A 17626-nucleotide genomic window follows, 5' to 3' on the forward strand; every position below is an offset into this window, starting at 1 on the left:
GATTTAATAAATTGTAATTTTCTATATATTTCTTTCTATATAAAACCAAGGATTTTAAAAAAAATGATTTTAATCACAAAGACTTAAAATAATAAATTTTTATAAAATTATTTTTTAGTTTGTCAAAACGTTGAATCAAAATAAAAAAATTCAATTGAAATAAAAAAAATATTAATTACTTAAGATTTATTTATTACCAACAAATTAAAAAAAATGAAGAATAAGGTTTTAAATTAGTTAAGTTAATTAAAAATATTTAGTAATAAACTACAAGCCTTAAGATAATATTCCTTCTACTTTTAAGACTATAAAATTTCAGCGATTTTATTAGAAAAGAATAAAAAAAACCTATAAAAATTAATTTTTCTAGCTTTTCTAAAATAACATATAAATAATTGAATTTCCTTAAAATAAATATTTTGCCTCAAAAAAATATAAAGTTAGTTAGAATTTAAAAGAAAATTTATAAAAATCTACAAATACTCAATAGAGTAAAACATAAAAAAACAATAATATTTTTATAATAGATATTAACAATCTTTTAAATCTCTCATTTCAAATTATTAAAATGTTTTAGGCAAAAGATCACAGTTTCTACTGAATTTATGAAATATATTTGACTTTCCATCGTAGCAAAGAAAAAATAAAGAGCAATTTATGATGCTTTAAACACAAGCAAATATGTGTAATTAATTAATCTTTGTAGTATAAATATAAGATTAAAAAAAAAAAAGATTGATTCAAAAAGATTCAGAAAGAAGGTAACATTTCTCAAAGAGTCAATTGCAGATTGAAAATGATATGGTAATTTTATATTTGCTAACCTTTAAAATATATATTTTAAAATAGTAAAAACTAGAACTGTATCAAAAAAATACGAATTTAACTAAATGGTTAAAAATTAAATTAAATAATTAGGTAAAACATACATGTTAATATAAACAATCTTTTCTAAGTGTTAATACAATTTTTAAGAATTCGAATGAAAAATAATGAAAAATATAATCTTCTATTACAAATAATTAATAAATATAGCAAACAATTTAAGTAAGTAATTCTCCTATTTATATTTGTATATATAAATACATATAACCAAGAAAGGAGGATAGTGTATTCAAAGTAAACAGAACAAAATTGCTTTTATTAAAGCGATTGCTACTGCAAATAAAGTTGACTAAACTATAGAATTTTTTTAATAAAAAGGGACCTCAAGTAAATGAAAGGTAATGAATACCAAGACAAGAGTAATATTGAAAATAGCCTCGACAGGAGAAAGAATTATGATTAAAAATTTAGATAGAATTGGTAGAGCATATTAAAAAGTGTGGGATTAAGGGCTAGAAAGTTTTAAGTTTATTTTTTATTTATAATGCTAACTGCTTAAGGTATAGTATTTATAATAGAGGCTACAAGCGATTAGATTGATATTCCAAAGCTTATAGGAGGAATCTACCTCATTTCATTGAGTTTCTTTTGGTTTTTGATTTTGTTTTATTTGAGAAGAAAGAAAAAAAATTTAATATTGCATCAATAAAAATCATCTTGCTTTTCATAAAAGTCGCCAAACCATAATAGGCAGCTATAGCAGATGAATTCTTCAATTCCATAAAATTTAAGGATTTCTTAGTAAATTTAGAACTAAAATTAGTAAGAAACTAAGTCGATTTTTCAACAAGCATCTTTCATAAACAAGCAACCTTAAAGAAACTAAAATAGCAGATCTAGCTGTAAAATTTAGTAGAAAGAACGAAATTCTGTGGATTTAAAAGAAAATAATCACAAAAAGTCTGGATATTATTTATTAGTGAGAGATTTATTGATAATAGTATTCTCTACTCCAGCTGTGATATATATCTATGAGTATTTCCTTGACTCTATTCAGAAATCCTAGAGAAGTAATGAATAAGAATATTGTCCTGCATTTTGGACTGGAGTACTCACTCTGTTTTCATTTAAACTATTTATATCAAGACTAAAAATTCCTTTTATGTAAATAATTTATTTTTTATCAGGGTATTCCTATTTTATAGTGAAATATTGGATTTGCTGTGGCTTCAAACCTGATACCATTGTGATCAGCTTGATAATATTGTTCCATCAAGTTACTTTATAGGCCACTGACATTTTTAAAGTTCGGGTATACTCCTTTTTTAAGAAATACTCAAAACATCAAATTTTATTTGAAGCTCTTCGCCTTACAGTTGAACAAGGTGATCCAAAAAGTGATTTGGAAAACGATTTAGCTACCAGATTTATTAAATTATAATCACAACACAAAAGAGAAAACGAAATTCCTTTAAATTACACTCCTAAGCATAAAATAAGCTAAAGCATTTAATTGGCTTAATAAAACTCAATTCAGAATAAATCTTAATAATTTAACCCTTAATAAATAAATGATTATTAAGCATCTAAAGCTGTTATGATAGATAAAAACCAATCTGGTACAAGTTTTATGAATAACACAAGCTATCCACTGAGGCGATAAGGAACATTTAACTAGAGAATAAATGATCTTAAAATGAGTGGCTTTTACTCTTAACTATTTAGTTTAATTCCTGTTGGAGTAGCAATAATAAGTAGTGGAAAAAATCTGCTCTATGCCAGTACTTAAATGCTTTAAATGCTTAATTGTTAGGATGAATAAAAAGCATTAAAAATTCTACTTAATTTGAATACTAATGCTTAAAAATCTACATAGTTCAATGCTGCTGCAGAAGAAGAAATCGAAAGTGAAGATGATTAATAGTATTTAAATGGATAAACAGATTATACTTCGAGCATAAATGCAAATTATAACAGTATCTTTAATGGTAAAAATTTAGCTTTTACAAATTTGAATGAAAAAAACTTACTAAAATAAATTTATTTTTTTAGTTTTAATTTCTAAATTATTGAAAGACTAAATTTCATCTCTCCTTTTAAGAAATATCTTAAATTATTTTCTTGATAAATATTAGGATATAATAATAGCGATAAAAAATAAAAGAAGGAAATTGATGTCAGCAACAACCGTTTCACTCCTCCATAACTAAATTAAAAGTCTCAAAACGGGTTTTAAATGAATAATTAGTCTATAAGAGACAATTCAGCTATACCTTCAGGGTTAGTTGAAGAAGAGAGAAGCAGTAGATATATGATTGATGAAGAAGAAGACAACTCTAGAATAAGAAGGATTAGCATGAACGCATAAAATATGAATGGACAAAGCTATAGTAATAATAACTCAATAGTACATGTTAATAATCCAAATTACAGAACCATTTCTTACTCCTAATAACACGGAAGCTTTAAAGAGTAACAATAAATAATGAACATTATGAAGAGTCCTTAAAACAGTGTAAATGAAACTATGATAGAAATTGGAACTGAAAGAAACAACTTAATTAATTATAATTTATAAAATACTGACAAATAATAAATAATACCTGTTTAGCCAATTATTACTTCACATGCATAGCACTCTTAAAACAATCCAAGTAAAAAAATTGTGAAAAAATCTTCTTAAAACCTATCTAGCAACAAAGAGTTAAATGATAGATGGATAACAGATGATAATGCTTTGGTCCATCAGGCATAGTAGTCTGTAAGTTACATTTTTTCTATAAATTTACCAGTTATTGTATTAATAATTATTAAAAGTAATCTTAATTATATATGGGAAGAACATCATATACAAACATTCCTACTAAACACTTGCAGCAAAATCATTAGCCATAGTTATACTAGCAACAATAGTAAGACAGTTTAGGAGATACGGACAAATAGATTATAGAAGAAGATGAATTGGGATAAACTTAATCAATTATAAATCCCGAACTTTAACTGAATGAATTGCAGTTCTAAAGGCCTGAATATAGTAAAATGAATAGTCCAAAAAGCGGAGTGGAGTCTACAAGTTAGAAAAAAAGAGGAAGTGGCATCATGAGGAACAATTTAAGACAGATGAGTTATATGAAATATACAAATGACAATGCTAGTGACAATAAGACAGAAGCTTAGCAAAGAGAAGAAAGTGTATTAAACATTCTCAATATCATGCTTGGATGGTAAGATTAGCAGCAGTAAAATAACCATACTCCGTGCCTTTAGAATCAATAAGTCTCAAGTGCAAAAATAAAATCATAAAAAAAAATAATTAATCAATAAATGTACTACACAAGCAATTCAGTAGAGCCTGATATTATCAATTCACCATAAGCAGCAAGTATTGGACACCAGGTTTAAAGCACAACTTATGGCAAAGGTTTATCATATAATTAATCAACTATGGCATCTCACTCTTTAAATTAAATATAAGCTAAATAGCAACAGGAATCCATTTAAACTATAAATAATGAACTCATTAGTAACAGCTTAGCTAAATAGCTTGATGTTAATAGAGAAAAATAGCCTACAGTTAAAATTAATTAACAGCTCCAAAGTGACACCGAGTAAGCTTAGTAAGAAGAGTAGAACCCCTTTCAAGATCAAATAAATGCCAAATAAATACCTTGCCAAAACAATGTGCCAAGCGCAGCAGCACTCTCTAGCAATAATACTTGTAAAAAAAAGTAAGGTGATGATGCAAAAGATTTTGATGAGTTACTTAAATAAAAGCAATAACTTGGATACATCCAACAGGAAGGTAATGTTTCTACTATGCAAATCGAATATTTGGGTGAGTAGTATATTCTTAAAATTATAATTCATCAAGTTATTGTAGGATCTTCTGGAGAATAGTAGAAAGTTGCTATGATTGTAATGGAAAAGATGTGGTAAGATTTTATGATTAAAAAAGTTGAGGATTTAATCAAATAAAAGATGCAACTATTTGGGTCACTTTCTCATGAACTAAGAACTCCTTTGAATTGCTCAATATCTATGATGGAAGTTCTGCAAAACATTGCATAATCTGAATAAAATCACCAAAGTTAGCTATTAAATTACATACAGCCTGCTCTTAATTCAAATAAACTCCTCTTGAATATGATTAATGATATTCTTGACTTTGTTCAGCTGGAAAATGGAAGTTTTAAGTTTGGTTATGTTGAATTTGATCTATAAAATCTTCTCAAAGAGTGTGTTTCGCTGGTTCAAATTTAAGCTAAAATGAAAAACTTAACTATTGCATGCTATTTTGATCCATAAACACCAAAAATAATTAAATCTGACCCCAATAGAATTAGGCAGGTGATTCTAAATTTTTTAAGTAATGCATTGAAATTTACAATTGCTGGACATATTATTGTTTATGCATCTGCTCACAAGGTATTTAATTAATTATTGATTCTTTATAATAATTATTTTAACATTTCTATTAATTTTATAAAAGGGAATATAAGAAGTAACTATTGGAGTCAAAGACACAGGAATAGGAATAAATTAAGAAAATATAAATGAGATATTTAAAATATTTAACAAAATAGATTTAGGTAATAATTCAAAGCTTAATCTCTAAGGCTGTGGTGTAGGCTTGGCTTTAAGTAATAGTATAGCAAGGGCTTTAGGACCTTAAGATAACCAAGGAATATAAGTATAAAGTGAGAAGAATCATGGTTCTAACTTTTCATTTGTTGTTTAAAACTAAAATCCTCCTATTTCAAACAAGGAAGAAGATATTTATGAAAACGAAGATGTTTCAAACGAAAGATTATTTGCTAATTTCTCAATAATAAGACCATAAGTAACCCAAATAAATAAGGATAAAGATTTATTATAACATTTTCAAACAAAACGTAGACACTCAAATATTTCTTTAAATAGCAATCAAGCTAATATCAAAGGTAGTATACGCTAGACAAGATTATAATCTTAAACTTCAAATAGTAATTAAATAACTAATAGTATCAGTAATTCAATCATTAATGGATGCTAAAATAATAATAACAATATTTAGCAAATAAACTATAACCATAATAACCATGCTAAAACTTTAACAAATTTAAATACAGCATGTAAAGATGGATAAAATGATGGAATGAGTTTTAGCAGTGATAATTCTCTATAAATTAATGCAGCAGACCAGAATTTAAAAATGAGATCTATCTCACTTACATAAATATCATTGAGCTAAAGAAAGAATATCATTAATTCATACAGCTCAGTAGCTCAAGAGCAGTAATCTCCAAAAGATTTTTAATAGAAACCAAAACAAGCACATCATTACTTCTACAATAACAATAATTCAACCATTGGAAATCCATAATCGCCATCAAGAAATCATTCTTAGTATGGTTAGATGTCGTTTGTAAATGTAATGAGTGTAGGTGAAAAAAAAGTTAGTCTTTTAGAAACAATAAAATCTAAAGATTTCTAGGATATGCACTTGCTTGATCATTAAAAATATGAGTCACCTGCTGGATTTAATTCATATTATGAGGAAAAAGATTCTTAAGTTATAAAACGAAGTTTAGAATGCATTCAAAATAACATAATATAATTCGGATGCAATTGCCCTTAAATTTTAATAGTAGATGATTAAGAATTTAATCTATTTTCTCTAAGTTAACTGCTAAAATAATTTTATGGTATAATATCTGATACAGCAATTAACTTTCCTTAGGTTATGGAAAAGATTTAAAGCAAGCTAAACTCTAAATGTTGTAAAACATATCGCATAATTTTTATGGATATAAACATGCCTTAAAAAAGTGGTTACGAAGTAGCTCGGGAAATAAAATTCTTCTATAATAATAATGAAATTTTAGAACAAATAAAGCCAACTATTATTGCATGCAGTGCTTACAACGGTGAAGAGGACAAAAAGAAAGCTTATACTCATGGTATGGTAGATTTTGTAACCAAACCAATTATGAAAGCAGCTCTTGATGCTATTATTTCGAAATATTATGATAGCACTAGCTTAATCCCATAATAGCTTTTGAATAATTGATTATTCTAAATTAATATAATAAAAATATTTTAAAATTAATAATAAACTAAGAACTAATACAAATAATAATTCAATTAATTATAATTCAAAGATACTGACTGACTTTTATAATCAATTTATATAAAAAACCTTACTTATATACAATCTTTAAATTATGTTTTAATGAATCTAATATTTTAACATTCTCCATTTTTATTGTAAAGTAGGAAAAAAAGTATTTATATAAAATCAACTAATCATTATTTATATATCAGTTTAATTTTATAAAAATGAATGAAAAGGAAGTTAAAACTATTGAGTCATCAAAAAATTTTATTTTAAAAATAATTCAGAGGGAAATATCTTTATTTTTTTTAAAAAAACATTGCAAAATCATTTAAGATATTTGATTTTAGCTTTATTTTTCTCAGAACCTCAAATCAAAATGTTAACTTTTTACTCTAGTTTTATTTTTAAATGGTTAAAAATCTTTGATTAAAAAACCGCTTTGTATGATCATTAAAAACATTTTATTTTACAGTGATTGAGTAAACAAATAAATTTCTATAAAATTTACTCATTTTAAAAAACAATTATTTTTTTTAAATATATTTTTTATAAAAAAATTTGTTTTAATCCTTTGTTGAAAAAAGTATAATTTGAAAATTGATAATTATAAGTGAGAGATTTCATGTCATTTAAAATAAGAATATTCTTCTATTATATCGTTTTATAAATTAAATTAATTTGAATAATTCTTAAATAAATCATAAATTTATTACTATTTAAAAATATTAGATTAATTTTTTACAAAGAAATTTAGTAGAAATATGGGATTTTGGATAAATCTTTTACTTTTTGTAAGCGGTTCTATTGTGTTGTACTTCATTAAACAGTATTTTAATGGAGGAATATGCACTTTGAAGAAAGATATTTCAAATAAAATCGTAATTATTACAGGAGCTTCAGGAGGAATAGGATTAGAAATAGCAAGATGTTTAGCAGCGATGGGAGGAACTATTATATTTGCATGTAGAGATGCTCAAAAAACTCTTGAAATTATTGAAGAAATAAAAAAAGAAACTGAAAATGAAAAACTAGAATATATTCCTTGCGATTTAAGTAAATTGGATTCTGTAAATTAGTTTTGCTTACTATTTAAGAGGAGGTTTAGCTAGGTTGATATCATTATCAATAATGCAGGTAAATAATGAATTAAATAAATTTATACAGGATATTTACTAAGTATGTGTAAATAAATGTATACTTGAGCACTAATTTAAATAAAAGGTACTATGAAGAATAGATATGATATAAGTGAAGATGGTTACGAAATGAATTATGCAGTTAATCATTTGGGACATTTTGCTCTCACATATTAACTGCTTGATTTGATTAGAAGAAATCCTAGATGTAGAGTTATCAATGTTTCTTCTTCATCTCATTCTAAAATTGACGAAATAGATATAGGAAAACTCTCTGATGAAGATTATTTTGACCCGTAAAAACAAAAAACTTGAATTATCCAATTTTATATTTATTTATTTCAATTTTTAGAAAATATTTTATGCTTTGATTTGAATTGAATTGCCAACAAAAGATAAATCAAAAATATTATTTTTTATAATAAAGCTATTTTTCTTATTACAGAACCAAACTTTGTAATTTGTTATTCACTAAAGAGCTATAAAGAAAATTAGAAAAAGTAGGTGCTAAGGTAGTTGCAGTTCATCCTGGTACAGTTAGAAGTAATTTAATCGATGAAATTCTTGATGATAGTAAGTTTTATAAACTTATATTTTACCTTATATATCCTATATACTGGCTCTTTACCAAAGATACCTTTTAAGGAGCTTAAACTATACTCTACTGTGCTTTAGAAAAGCATGAGAGACTTAAAGAAGGTGGATATTATAGCGATTGTGAGTTAAATACTCCTTCAGAATTATCAGAAAATAAAGAGTTAGCTAAATAGTTATGGGACGATAGTGCTGTTGCTTTAGGATTTATTTGAATTATTGATCAACCAAATTAAATTTATAATAAATAAATATTAAATAATTATAAAATTTACTGTTATTTATTTAACTCTATAGGAATATTTTTAATTTCATTTAATTTTTAAAAAATTTTTAATTTATTTTAAAATAGAATTTATTTCTTCATAAATACTTCTTAGGGGAAAAAAAATGGTTTTCTCTTAATTAATATTCAATACTTTAATAATAAAAAGCAATTGTTTAACTCCACTAAAAATAATTTATAAACACATTTAACCTAATAATTAGTTAATTATTTATATATTAATCTTCTTATTATATATTTTTTAATTTAAAACAATCAAACTTTTATTAATTTTTAAAAATAATTAAGTATTTAAGATATTTACAATCAAAATTCTAATTTAAAATTTTATTCAAAGTATTTTTATATCATTAAAAAAAATTTCTTTCATGCAACTAAACCTAAAAATTAATAAATAAAAAGATAAAATTTGACATTTTAGAATAATTTTTCTCATTTTTATTTAGTTTATTATTAAAAAATATTTTATTGTATATTTAATTACATTTTTAAACTGTAGGTAGTTTGTGAATTTTAAACCAAAATTAAAATCTATTTTTTTTACTTTATTTTTAACTAAAATTGTAGTAAATCTTACAAATAATTTGAATTTAATATATTTATGATTATAATACTCAGAATAATTAATTATCAAAATTTTTAAATTTATCATAATAACAATTTTTTTTCTTACGATTTTAATTTGATTCTGTAGGAATTATGTTTATTAAAAATGGATAAAAGTTAAATATTTAAAAAAAGAGAGGGTAAATAAATCTATTTAAAGATATAAAATATATAAGAATTATACTTGACCAAAAGTAAAAAACTTGAATTAGGGAAAATACAAATATGATCTCCTTAATTTGAAAAGTAATTTATTAAAATAAATTAAGTGAGTAATTATTTCTTATAAATTATTTGGAAAATATCATACTTTATCAGCTGTTACAAGCTTTAATTTCTGGATTTGTTCTTTTTTTATTAATTAAAAATGAAAATTTTTTATTGTAATGATTTAATTAATCCAAAACAAAACTAATACATTAAAACCTAACAAATCTAAAATGAATAAATCAGTACACTCTACTAAACTCAGCAATGGTTAAATCATGCCATTAATTGGATTAGGAACTTTTTTACTAAATAGTAAAGACGAAATGACTAACTTACTTAGAGCTGCATTAGATGCAGGATATCGCCATATTGATACTGCAGTCATTTACTAAAATGAAGCTATAATAGGATAAGCTCTTTAAAATATTTTTTAGGAGGGAAAGTATAGTAGAAAAGATCTCTTTATTGTAAGCAAGGTTTTTCCTAACTAAGGAACCAACATTCTTGAATCTGTTAAAAAATCACTTTAAGATTTGTAACTTGACTACATAGATTTATATTATCTGCATTTCCCTTTAGGTTTCCCAAATGAAAAGGGAGAATTCCATCACTTACCTGTTCATGTAGCATGGGCTTAGCTTGAAGAAGCAAATAGATTAGGCTTAGTTAAGTCTATTGGTGTATCAAACTTTAATGTTATGGCTCTTGTCGATCTTCTTAGCTATGCAAAAATAAAGCCAGTTTCAAACTAGGTTGAAGTCAGTGTTTTTATACAGCAAAAAAACCTGATTAAATTTTGCTAAAATTATGGTATTCATGTCACTGCCTATGCACCCTTAGCAAAATACAACGATGTTGAGTCAAATCCTATTCTTCAAAAGATTGCTAAAAAGCACAATGCTTCTATTTCCTAAGTACTATTAGGATTCTTATTGAACTAAGGACTTTCAGTAATCCCTAAAACTGATAAACCTGCTAGATTGAAACAAAATTTTGATTCCATTCATGTAAAACTTTCTGAAGAAGATTTCAAAGATTTAGAAACCCTTAATAAGAATCAAAGAACCATCGATCCTTCTACTATGTAAATGTGGAATTATGTTCCATTCTTTGACTGAAAAAGTAATAGATATCAACCTAACAATAATATTTTTATTTTGATGACTCAAATTAGTATTCAATTTTTTATTTAGCTTTGTCTTAGGTTTAGATATTTTTATAATAGGTTTTATGTAATTATTTAATGATTTTTTTAAAAGTTTAATATGCATTTAAGATTTATTTATTATTGCATTCCAATATTGAAACGAAATTTGGTTTTATAAATTATAATTTAAAAAATAAATATTTTAAATTTTATTTTCTAAAAAAATAACTTTTATTTTAAAAAAATTTTTTAGCCTTTAATAAAATTTATTTTATTTCTTTATTTGAAATTAATTTTATCTTCAATAAAATTATAAGTATAGCTGGATTTTATTTGGCAAATTTATTTTATGATAGGACAATTTAAGATTTATTCTACATATATTTAAACTTAATTTATAGGTGAAAAATACATTTTCTTAAAGTGTCTTTAAAAAGATTAATCGAAATCATTTTTCTACAAATTAAAATTTGATTTTTAAATTAAGCAATATATTTCTATCATTTAAAATCAGGAAAATAATAATGTCTAAAAACAAACTTCTTTGATTTGTGAATATTCAAAAAAATTATTTTAATACTTAGGGCCATATTTATTAAAGTGAATAATAATTTTCAATCAAAGAAATATTATTAAAAGTTGAAAATTTAATACAAAATTTTACTTGTAGAAAATTTTATTTAATATGGAAAAGTATTTTTCAACTAAAATAAAAATTTAAGTGAATTAAAGTGCAAAATAGGCTTCAACAGCATATTCTAATTTGAAACTAAAAAAATAAATCTTTAACCTAGATTTTTTATTCAAAAATTAATCGTTTTACTTAAAATTTATAGAATAAATCTAACAAATATCCATTTTAATTTCTTGGCTAGAGATAAAAGTCTATTTAAAATTCAGGGAGATTTAACATTGATTAATTATGTCAAATTGATAAAATTGATAGAATTTAAATAAAAAATTAAATAAACTTAAGAAAAAAATTTAAATATGAAAATTTTCTAAATTTATTTGTTTTTGTAAATTATTTTGATATAAAAATTGATTTTTATAAAACGCTGTTTCAAATAAATTTTAAAATATTTCATAAAAAATGAAATAAGTTTTTGCTCAGAAATGTTTTATTAACTAATATGATCTCATTTTAAATATTTATCAACCAAAAAACTAAAAAATTCTAATCAGCTTTTTCTAGCAGATTTATCTTTATTAATAATAAGTGAAAAATAAATTGCTAAAATCAAAGACAATAATAATTACAAAGACATATTTATTTTACCTATGTAAATCAAATTATTAATAAATATTTTTATAAAGATATATTTTTAGTTTTTAATATTTTATATAAATGTTGAGATTTAATTAATTAATTAAGTTGATTTGCAATCTCATCTATATTGTTTACTTAGAAGAGATCTAACTTCTGTTTATACTCTTTTTGCTCCACCAAAATATAAAGCTTCTTTATTAGAATTCAAAGAAGAATATGGAAGAGGAATGTCATTTCTAATTGAGTAAGGTTTTTTGATATATTAATTTGCGTTTTTAGAATCCCCACTGAAAGGATTCTTAGCACTATAAATATCTCTGTGAGGAATAATTCTATTACTGTATTAGATATCATTCTCTTAGTCTCTATTTCTTTCATAATATGAATGTCTATCGCTTCTTTTTCTTTCGAATTATGTCGGTTTGTTAATATAATTTAGATTGTAATGATTATCCTAGAAGAGCTATCTGTATTAGTAATTTTGGAAGTCTTCAGATATTTTTCTTTTTCTTAAATCCAAATTAGAGCTTGATGGGATATTTTGTTATGACTGCTAGGATAAGTATTCTCTTGAATTTAGATTATTTAATCTTCTCTGAATTTCTTATTCAAGCAGTAAATCAAATCTTTGATATTGCTGAGGCTAAGAGTTTTAAGATTTCAATTGTATTCCAGAATTAGATCTTACTCTCCTCATATTTTTCAATTCTTCTGAAGTTGGTGTTTGATAAGTACCTATTTAGTTATTAGGAGTAAATTTTTTTATCTCCTATTAGCTATTAGTATTGTACGAAGGTTTAGGTAACCTTTCTTAAAGATTTTTCTTATTAGCAGGAAACTTTATTTAATCAAGTACACTTAATTTTTAGTTGATTGCTTGAGCATTAGAGTCTTCTTTTGAAAAGGTTTCTAATTTTATATTTAAATCTTCTATTTTTTTCTTTATAATAGGTAGATTAAGTAGTTAATCGCAATCAGGTCTTGTGATCTAATTAATATTAAGACATTAGCTTATAAGGTTACTCAACTCACTAGAATATCTATATTTTAGGAAAATAAAATTTATTTAACATAATTAATCAAATATGTTAAATTTTTAAATAGACAAATAAATAATTTGATAGTAAAATATAAATTTAATTATTGTTAGCTCTGCTATCATTTAACTGAACATGAATGCATTAAAAATTGATTCAAAATTTAAATATTAAAGCATTAAACAAGATAATCTACTTTAAATACTTTGATTTAAATGTTGAAGATTTATGAAAATTATATTTTGATGGAATTCATAATATTAAAGTTTAGAAAAATTTATGGCAACTGAAATAATTTATTTTCAATAATTTACCTTGAAGGAATTCTTTCATAAATTCCCTTGCCAATTTTCTTGAAAAGCGAAGGCATATCAGATGCAAGGAAAGGAGGTTTTTGGGCACAGAGTTCATATATAAGACATCCAAGACTCCAGATATCACTTTTGTTGTTATACATTTAGTCTTTCCAAACTTCAGGTGAAGTATAGTAAGGAGTGCCAACTTAAGTTCTCGCCAAATTTGCCTAAGTTATTTTAGAGACATTCAAGTCTCCAATCTTGGCATTTCTTCTACTATCTAAAAATATATTAGCACATTTTAAGTCTCTGTGTAAAATTTTTAAATCATGGAGAGCTTTCAATCCATATAGCATTTAAATTGTCCAAATCCATATTTAATTTTCATCAAGGTAGGTTTTTGATTTAATGCAACTTTTCACTTATTAGTGTAAATCACCTCCAGCAGCATATTCCATAATAACAAAAAGACATTCAGACTATTCATCGTAGATTGCTTCTTTGTAAGCAATTACATATTGATTTTTGATACTTGCTAATATGCGCACTTCATTGAGAGCATTATCTTTATCTCTTTATTTCATTAATCCTATTTTGCATCTCTTCATAGCATAAGATTGTCCATCTGATTTTCTAACAACCTTGTAGACTTTAGCAAAAGATCCCTCTCCTAAAGTTTTAATAATATCAAAATCTTTCAGTTAGCTAGATGAGCTGCTCATTTATCTAGTAATTTATTTATTGCTATTTAACAGTTTAATTGCAAAATTTTAGACTAAGCTCTCTTTAAATATGTAAATGAAATTAAATAGATGTTTTTTTTAATTATTACCTAATTAATTATTTAATCAACTTCTTTCTTTTTTAAATTGATAAATTTTGTTTTCAAATTTTTTTACAATCAATGTAAAATTTATAGTCGTTGTATATTGTTTTTTATGAAGCATTTAATTCAATAGATTTTATAAAGCAATAACATATTTCTTGAATAATAAATATGAAAACCATTACTTTTATATCTTATATCTAAATCTGCTATATTTTTTTATATCAAATATAGAACTATTAATTTTTGATGGTGTTAATTTATCTTTTTAATATTTCTATCAGATCATAAATAAATAAATTAATATTATTCGTTAACAATGTATTTCTGTAATTTATAAATAGTTAGAAAATTAACAACAACTAAAAATTATTTATTCTTATTGATTAACTAACCAAAAATAATTGTAAAATTAAATAATGAGAATATGTAGAAGATTGATTTTCATTCATTTTCAAATATTAAAATAATGCAATCTATTATTTTTATTATTAACATAATCACGCTGATTGATTAGACATATCATTTGAGTATTACTAATAATCTTTGTCTTCTATTTTAATATTCTAATAATATTAGTATAATTCTTTTCAGATTTTTTTAGAATTTTTATTAATATTTTTTTTAAAAATTTGTTATAGCAGAAACTCCTATTTGATAACAAAAGAGCTAATCTAAAAAATCAAATAGATAAGATAATGGACATAATAGTAGGAGGTATAAAGGGTTTAGCTTAAACCATCTCATTTAAGAAAAAAGAGCCTAACTAAGAACTAAAATTAAGATTTAGTGTTCCTGAAAATGATATTTGTGTTCATGATTTTAATTGTGCCTTACAAGATAAAATCCTATTATAAGGCAATCTTTATGTTTATAATACCATGATATGCTTTCACTCATAATTTAACAAAAATTCTATAGTAGGGCTTCAAGATACGCTAATTACCATTCCTTTTGGTCAAATTATATTGATAGAAAAGAAGAAAAAGTTTCTCTTTGATAATTCAATTCAGTTCACAACAGTTGACGAAAGCTTTTTCTTTACAAGCTTTTTATCTAGAGATAAAGCATTTAATATTATTAGTGAATATCTTGAATTGTATCAAAAGATGCTTCCTAAGCCTTATTAGTAAATTTAAAATAATGACATATACGTTAGGTAATAATAGCTTAATCAAATAGACAATGAAGCAGAATGGCTGTAGCAAGCTATTTTATCAATTCAAAAAATGGAAAGCGATTAATAATAAAATTAGATTAGAGAATAGTAAGATTAAAATTTATAAAATGCTAACAATAACTTAAACAACAATAATAGAATTAACCAAGAAAATAATAACCATAACCATTAATAAATTGAACAATAAATGACGCAATCAAGAATAAGAAGCTCACAACAATAAGATAACCTAGTTTAACCATGCTAAATTTCTTAATAAAATTTACAAAATAATTCTAAAATAAATAAAGCAAATAATTTAGTAGAGTAGTAGCTCTATTAAGATATTTAATATAAGGAGAGTGATTAATTATAGGCAAATAATAGGCTTTAATAAATGCACCATTCTTAAATTAAGTAAGAAGCTGAAGAAGAGAAAAGAAACAATGAAATTTAAATGGATATTGAAAATGACATTCAGCCTCTAGAATTACGAAAAAGTGTTATTAAGGAGTTTGAAGATAATGCTGCTATATACAAACCTCTATTTGATGAGAGATCTAATTCTATTAAAAGAAAAATCAATTCTGATTTTAATTCTGCAACTTTTTCTGAGTTAGTTTTAAAAAATATTACTGCAAGAGAAGTTTTTGGTATTTTTTTTTCAAATTAGATATTTGTATCAGATAGATTGTAGAGAAAGTTTACTTCCTTCCTAGAATTCTTTATTTTAGAGTATTTACATGGAACAAATGTTTCCGTTTCAGAAATTTAGCTTCCTCCACCTGAAATTTTTAACTCAATATACTCTAATAATTATCTCTAACTACTTGAATATCCAGAGTCTTCTGAAAGACACATTTCATTTACTCATAATATTCCTAATGCAAGTGCATTTCTTCCAAAAAGTCTTTAATGCTAAATGAAAGAGACAATCTATTGGTAATCACCTTAGAGCTTTACTTTAGTTAGACTTCTTTCATTGAAAGGTATATCATATCTATTTATTTATTTATAAATTTATAAAAAATTGATAAAATACTTTAAAATAATAAGGAGCTCCTATAATAACGTGCGTAGAACCTAGAGTTGTGTTTTATGTTGACGAAGTTAATGGAAATACTATCCTTAGAAGCGGATTTTATGTACATTTTAAGAGCAATACCATGTTCAAAAAAATAATTGAAAAATCATCCAAAGAAGAAAATGAGAAAACATGGAACGAACTAAAAAATGTAATGTCGAATGTTAGTGAAGAATACATTAAAAAAAGAGATTAAAATAAATTAATTGTTTAAAAAGAAAATGAATAAAATCTGGTTAAATTCAACCCAAATGAGTATGAACAATATGATGAAAATAATTTAGAACAAATTTCAAATCAATCTTATAAAATCCCATAATTGTAACAAGATTAGCAATAGAAATATGAAGAAGAGTTAAGTAAAGTTGCTGCAAAGGCATCAAATCAGGCTTGCAATATATTTTGATTTATTTTTACTGAGGAAAAGCATTATTTGTGAATAAAAAATACTGAGTTTAAAAATTTATGTCAAATAATAGAATTATTTTGCTTTTTAAACCTATAGTAAAAATATAAAGAAAATAAATATTAAAATTATTTATTAACTTAGTTTTTTGTGTTAATTTAATTTTTAAAATATATGTACTTGATATGAAAACATATATATATACTCAATTCAATTCTTAGAGAATAAGTTTGAACCTACTCATATTAATGAATATCAACTTTAAAAAAATAATTTGTTTTTTACTTTTACTTGAAATTTTACAATATTTTTTCATAAAAATGGAAGTTTCATGCTGTATTTGCTTATGTGTAATGTAAAATATGATCTCAAGTTTTATTCAAAAACTTTGTAAAAAAAATATTAAAAATCTATGGAGTTAACTTTTTATAAATTTAAAATTCTTTATTTGTTTTTTAAACTTATAAATTAATTTTAGTAAATTTATTTATTAATAAATTCAAGCTGATTATAAAAACAAAAATTACTGCATTTTAAATTAATAAGTTTTCTAATACAATTCCAAGCTAAGATTTAAAAAAAAATGTTTTGTATTTCATAACTACATTAATTAGCTACTGCATAGTCTATTTAATGATTTTATTTTA

General features: G+C 23.8%; 5 protein-coding genes across 5 annotated transcripts; 4 read left to right on the plus strand and 1 right to left on the minus strand. All coding sequences in view use genetic code 6, as the record gives it.

Moving 5' to 3' along the window:
- Positions 1–796: 796 nt before the first annotated feature.
- On the plus strand, positions 797–6874 carry TTHERM_00947510 (ATPase, histidine kinase-, DNA gyrase B; the record flags this gene model as incomplete). Its single annotated transcript, XM_001030987.2, has 5 exons — positions 797–804; positions 1204–2813; positions 2961–3586; positions 3643–5250; positions 5315–6874. The coding sequence occupies 5 exons, from the start codon at positions 797–799 to the stop codon at positions 6872–6874; spliced, it is 5412 nt and encodes a 1803-aa protein (XP_001030987.2).
- An 809-nt stretch (positions 6875–7683) lies between these two features.
- TTHERM_00947520 (oxidoreductase, short chain dehydrogenase/reductase family protein) lies at positions 7684–8867 on the plus strand (the record flags this gene model as incomplete). Its single annotated transcript, XM_001030988.2, has 3 exons — positions 7684–8056; positions 8144–8354; positions 8486–8867. The coding sequence occupies 3 exons, from the start codon at positions 7684–7686 to the stop codon at positions 8865–8867; spliced, it is 966 nt and encodes a 321-aa protein (XP_001030988.2).
- Positions 8868–9984: 1117 nt separating this feature from the next.
- On the plus strand, positions 9985–10872 carry TTHERM_00947530 (aldo/keto reductase family oxidoreductase; the record flags this gene model as incomplete). The annotated part of the gene is made up of 1 exon (XM_001030989.1): positions 9985–10872. The coding sequence occupies one exon, from the start codon at positions 9985–9987 to the stop codon at positions 10870–10872; it is 888 nt and encodes a 295-aa protein (XP_001030989.1).
- Positions 10873–12289: 1417 nt separating this feature from the next.
- TTHERM_00947540 (plant dual-specificity MAP kinase kinase family domain protein) lies at positions 12290–14226 on the minus strand (the record flags this gene model as incomplete). Its single annotated transcript, XM_001030990.3, has 2 exons — positions 12290–13211; positions 13523–14226. The coding sequence occupies 2 exons, from the start codon at positions 14224–14226 to the stop codon at positions 12290–12292; spliced, it is 1626 nt and encodes a 541-aa protein (XP_001030990.1).
- Positions 14227–14938: 712 nt separating this feature from the next.
- On the plus strand, positions 14939–16979 carry TTHERM_00947550 (GRAM domain protein; the record flags this gene model as incomplete). The annotated part of the gene is made up of 2 exons (XM_001030991.4): positions 14939–16478; positions 16546–16979. Exons 1-2 carry the CDS (start codon positions 15029–15031, stop codon positions 16977–16979), a joined length of 1884 nt encoding a protein of 627 aa, XP_001030991.3. The 5' UTR covers positions 14939–15028.
- Between the last annotated feature and the right edge of the window lie 647 nt (positions 16980–17626).

Source organism: Tetrahymena thermophila, assembly GCF_000189635.1.
Source record: "Tetrahymena thermophila SB210 genomic scaffold scf_8254382, whole genome shotgun sequence".
NCBI lineage: Eukaryota > Ciliophora > Oligohymenophorea > Hymenostomatida > Tetrahymenidae > Tetrahymena > Tetrahymena thermophila.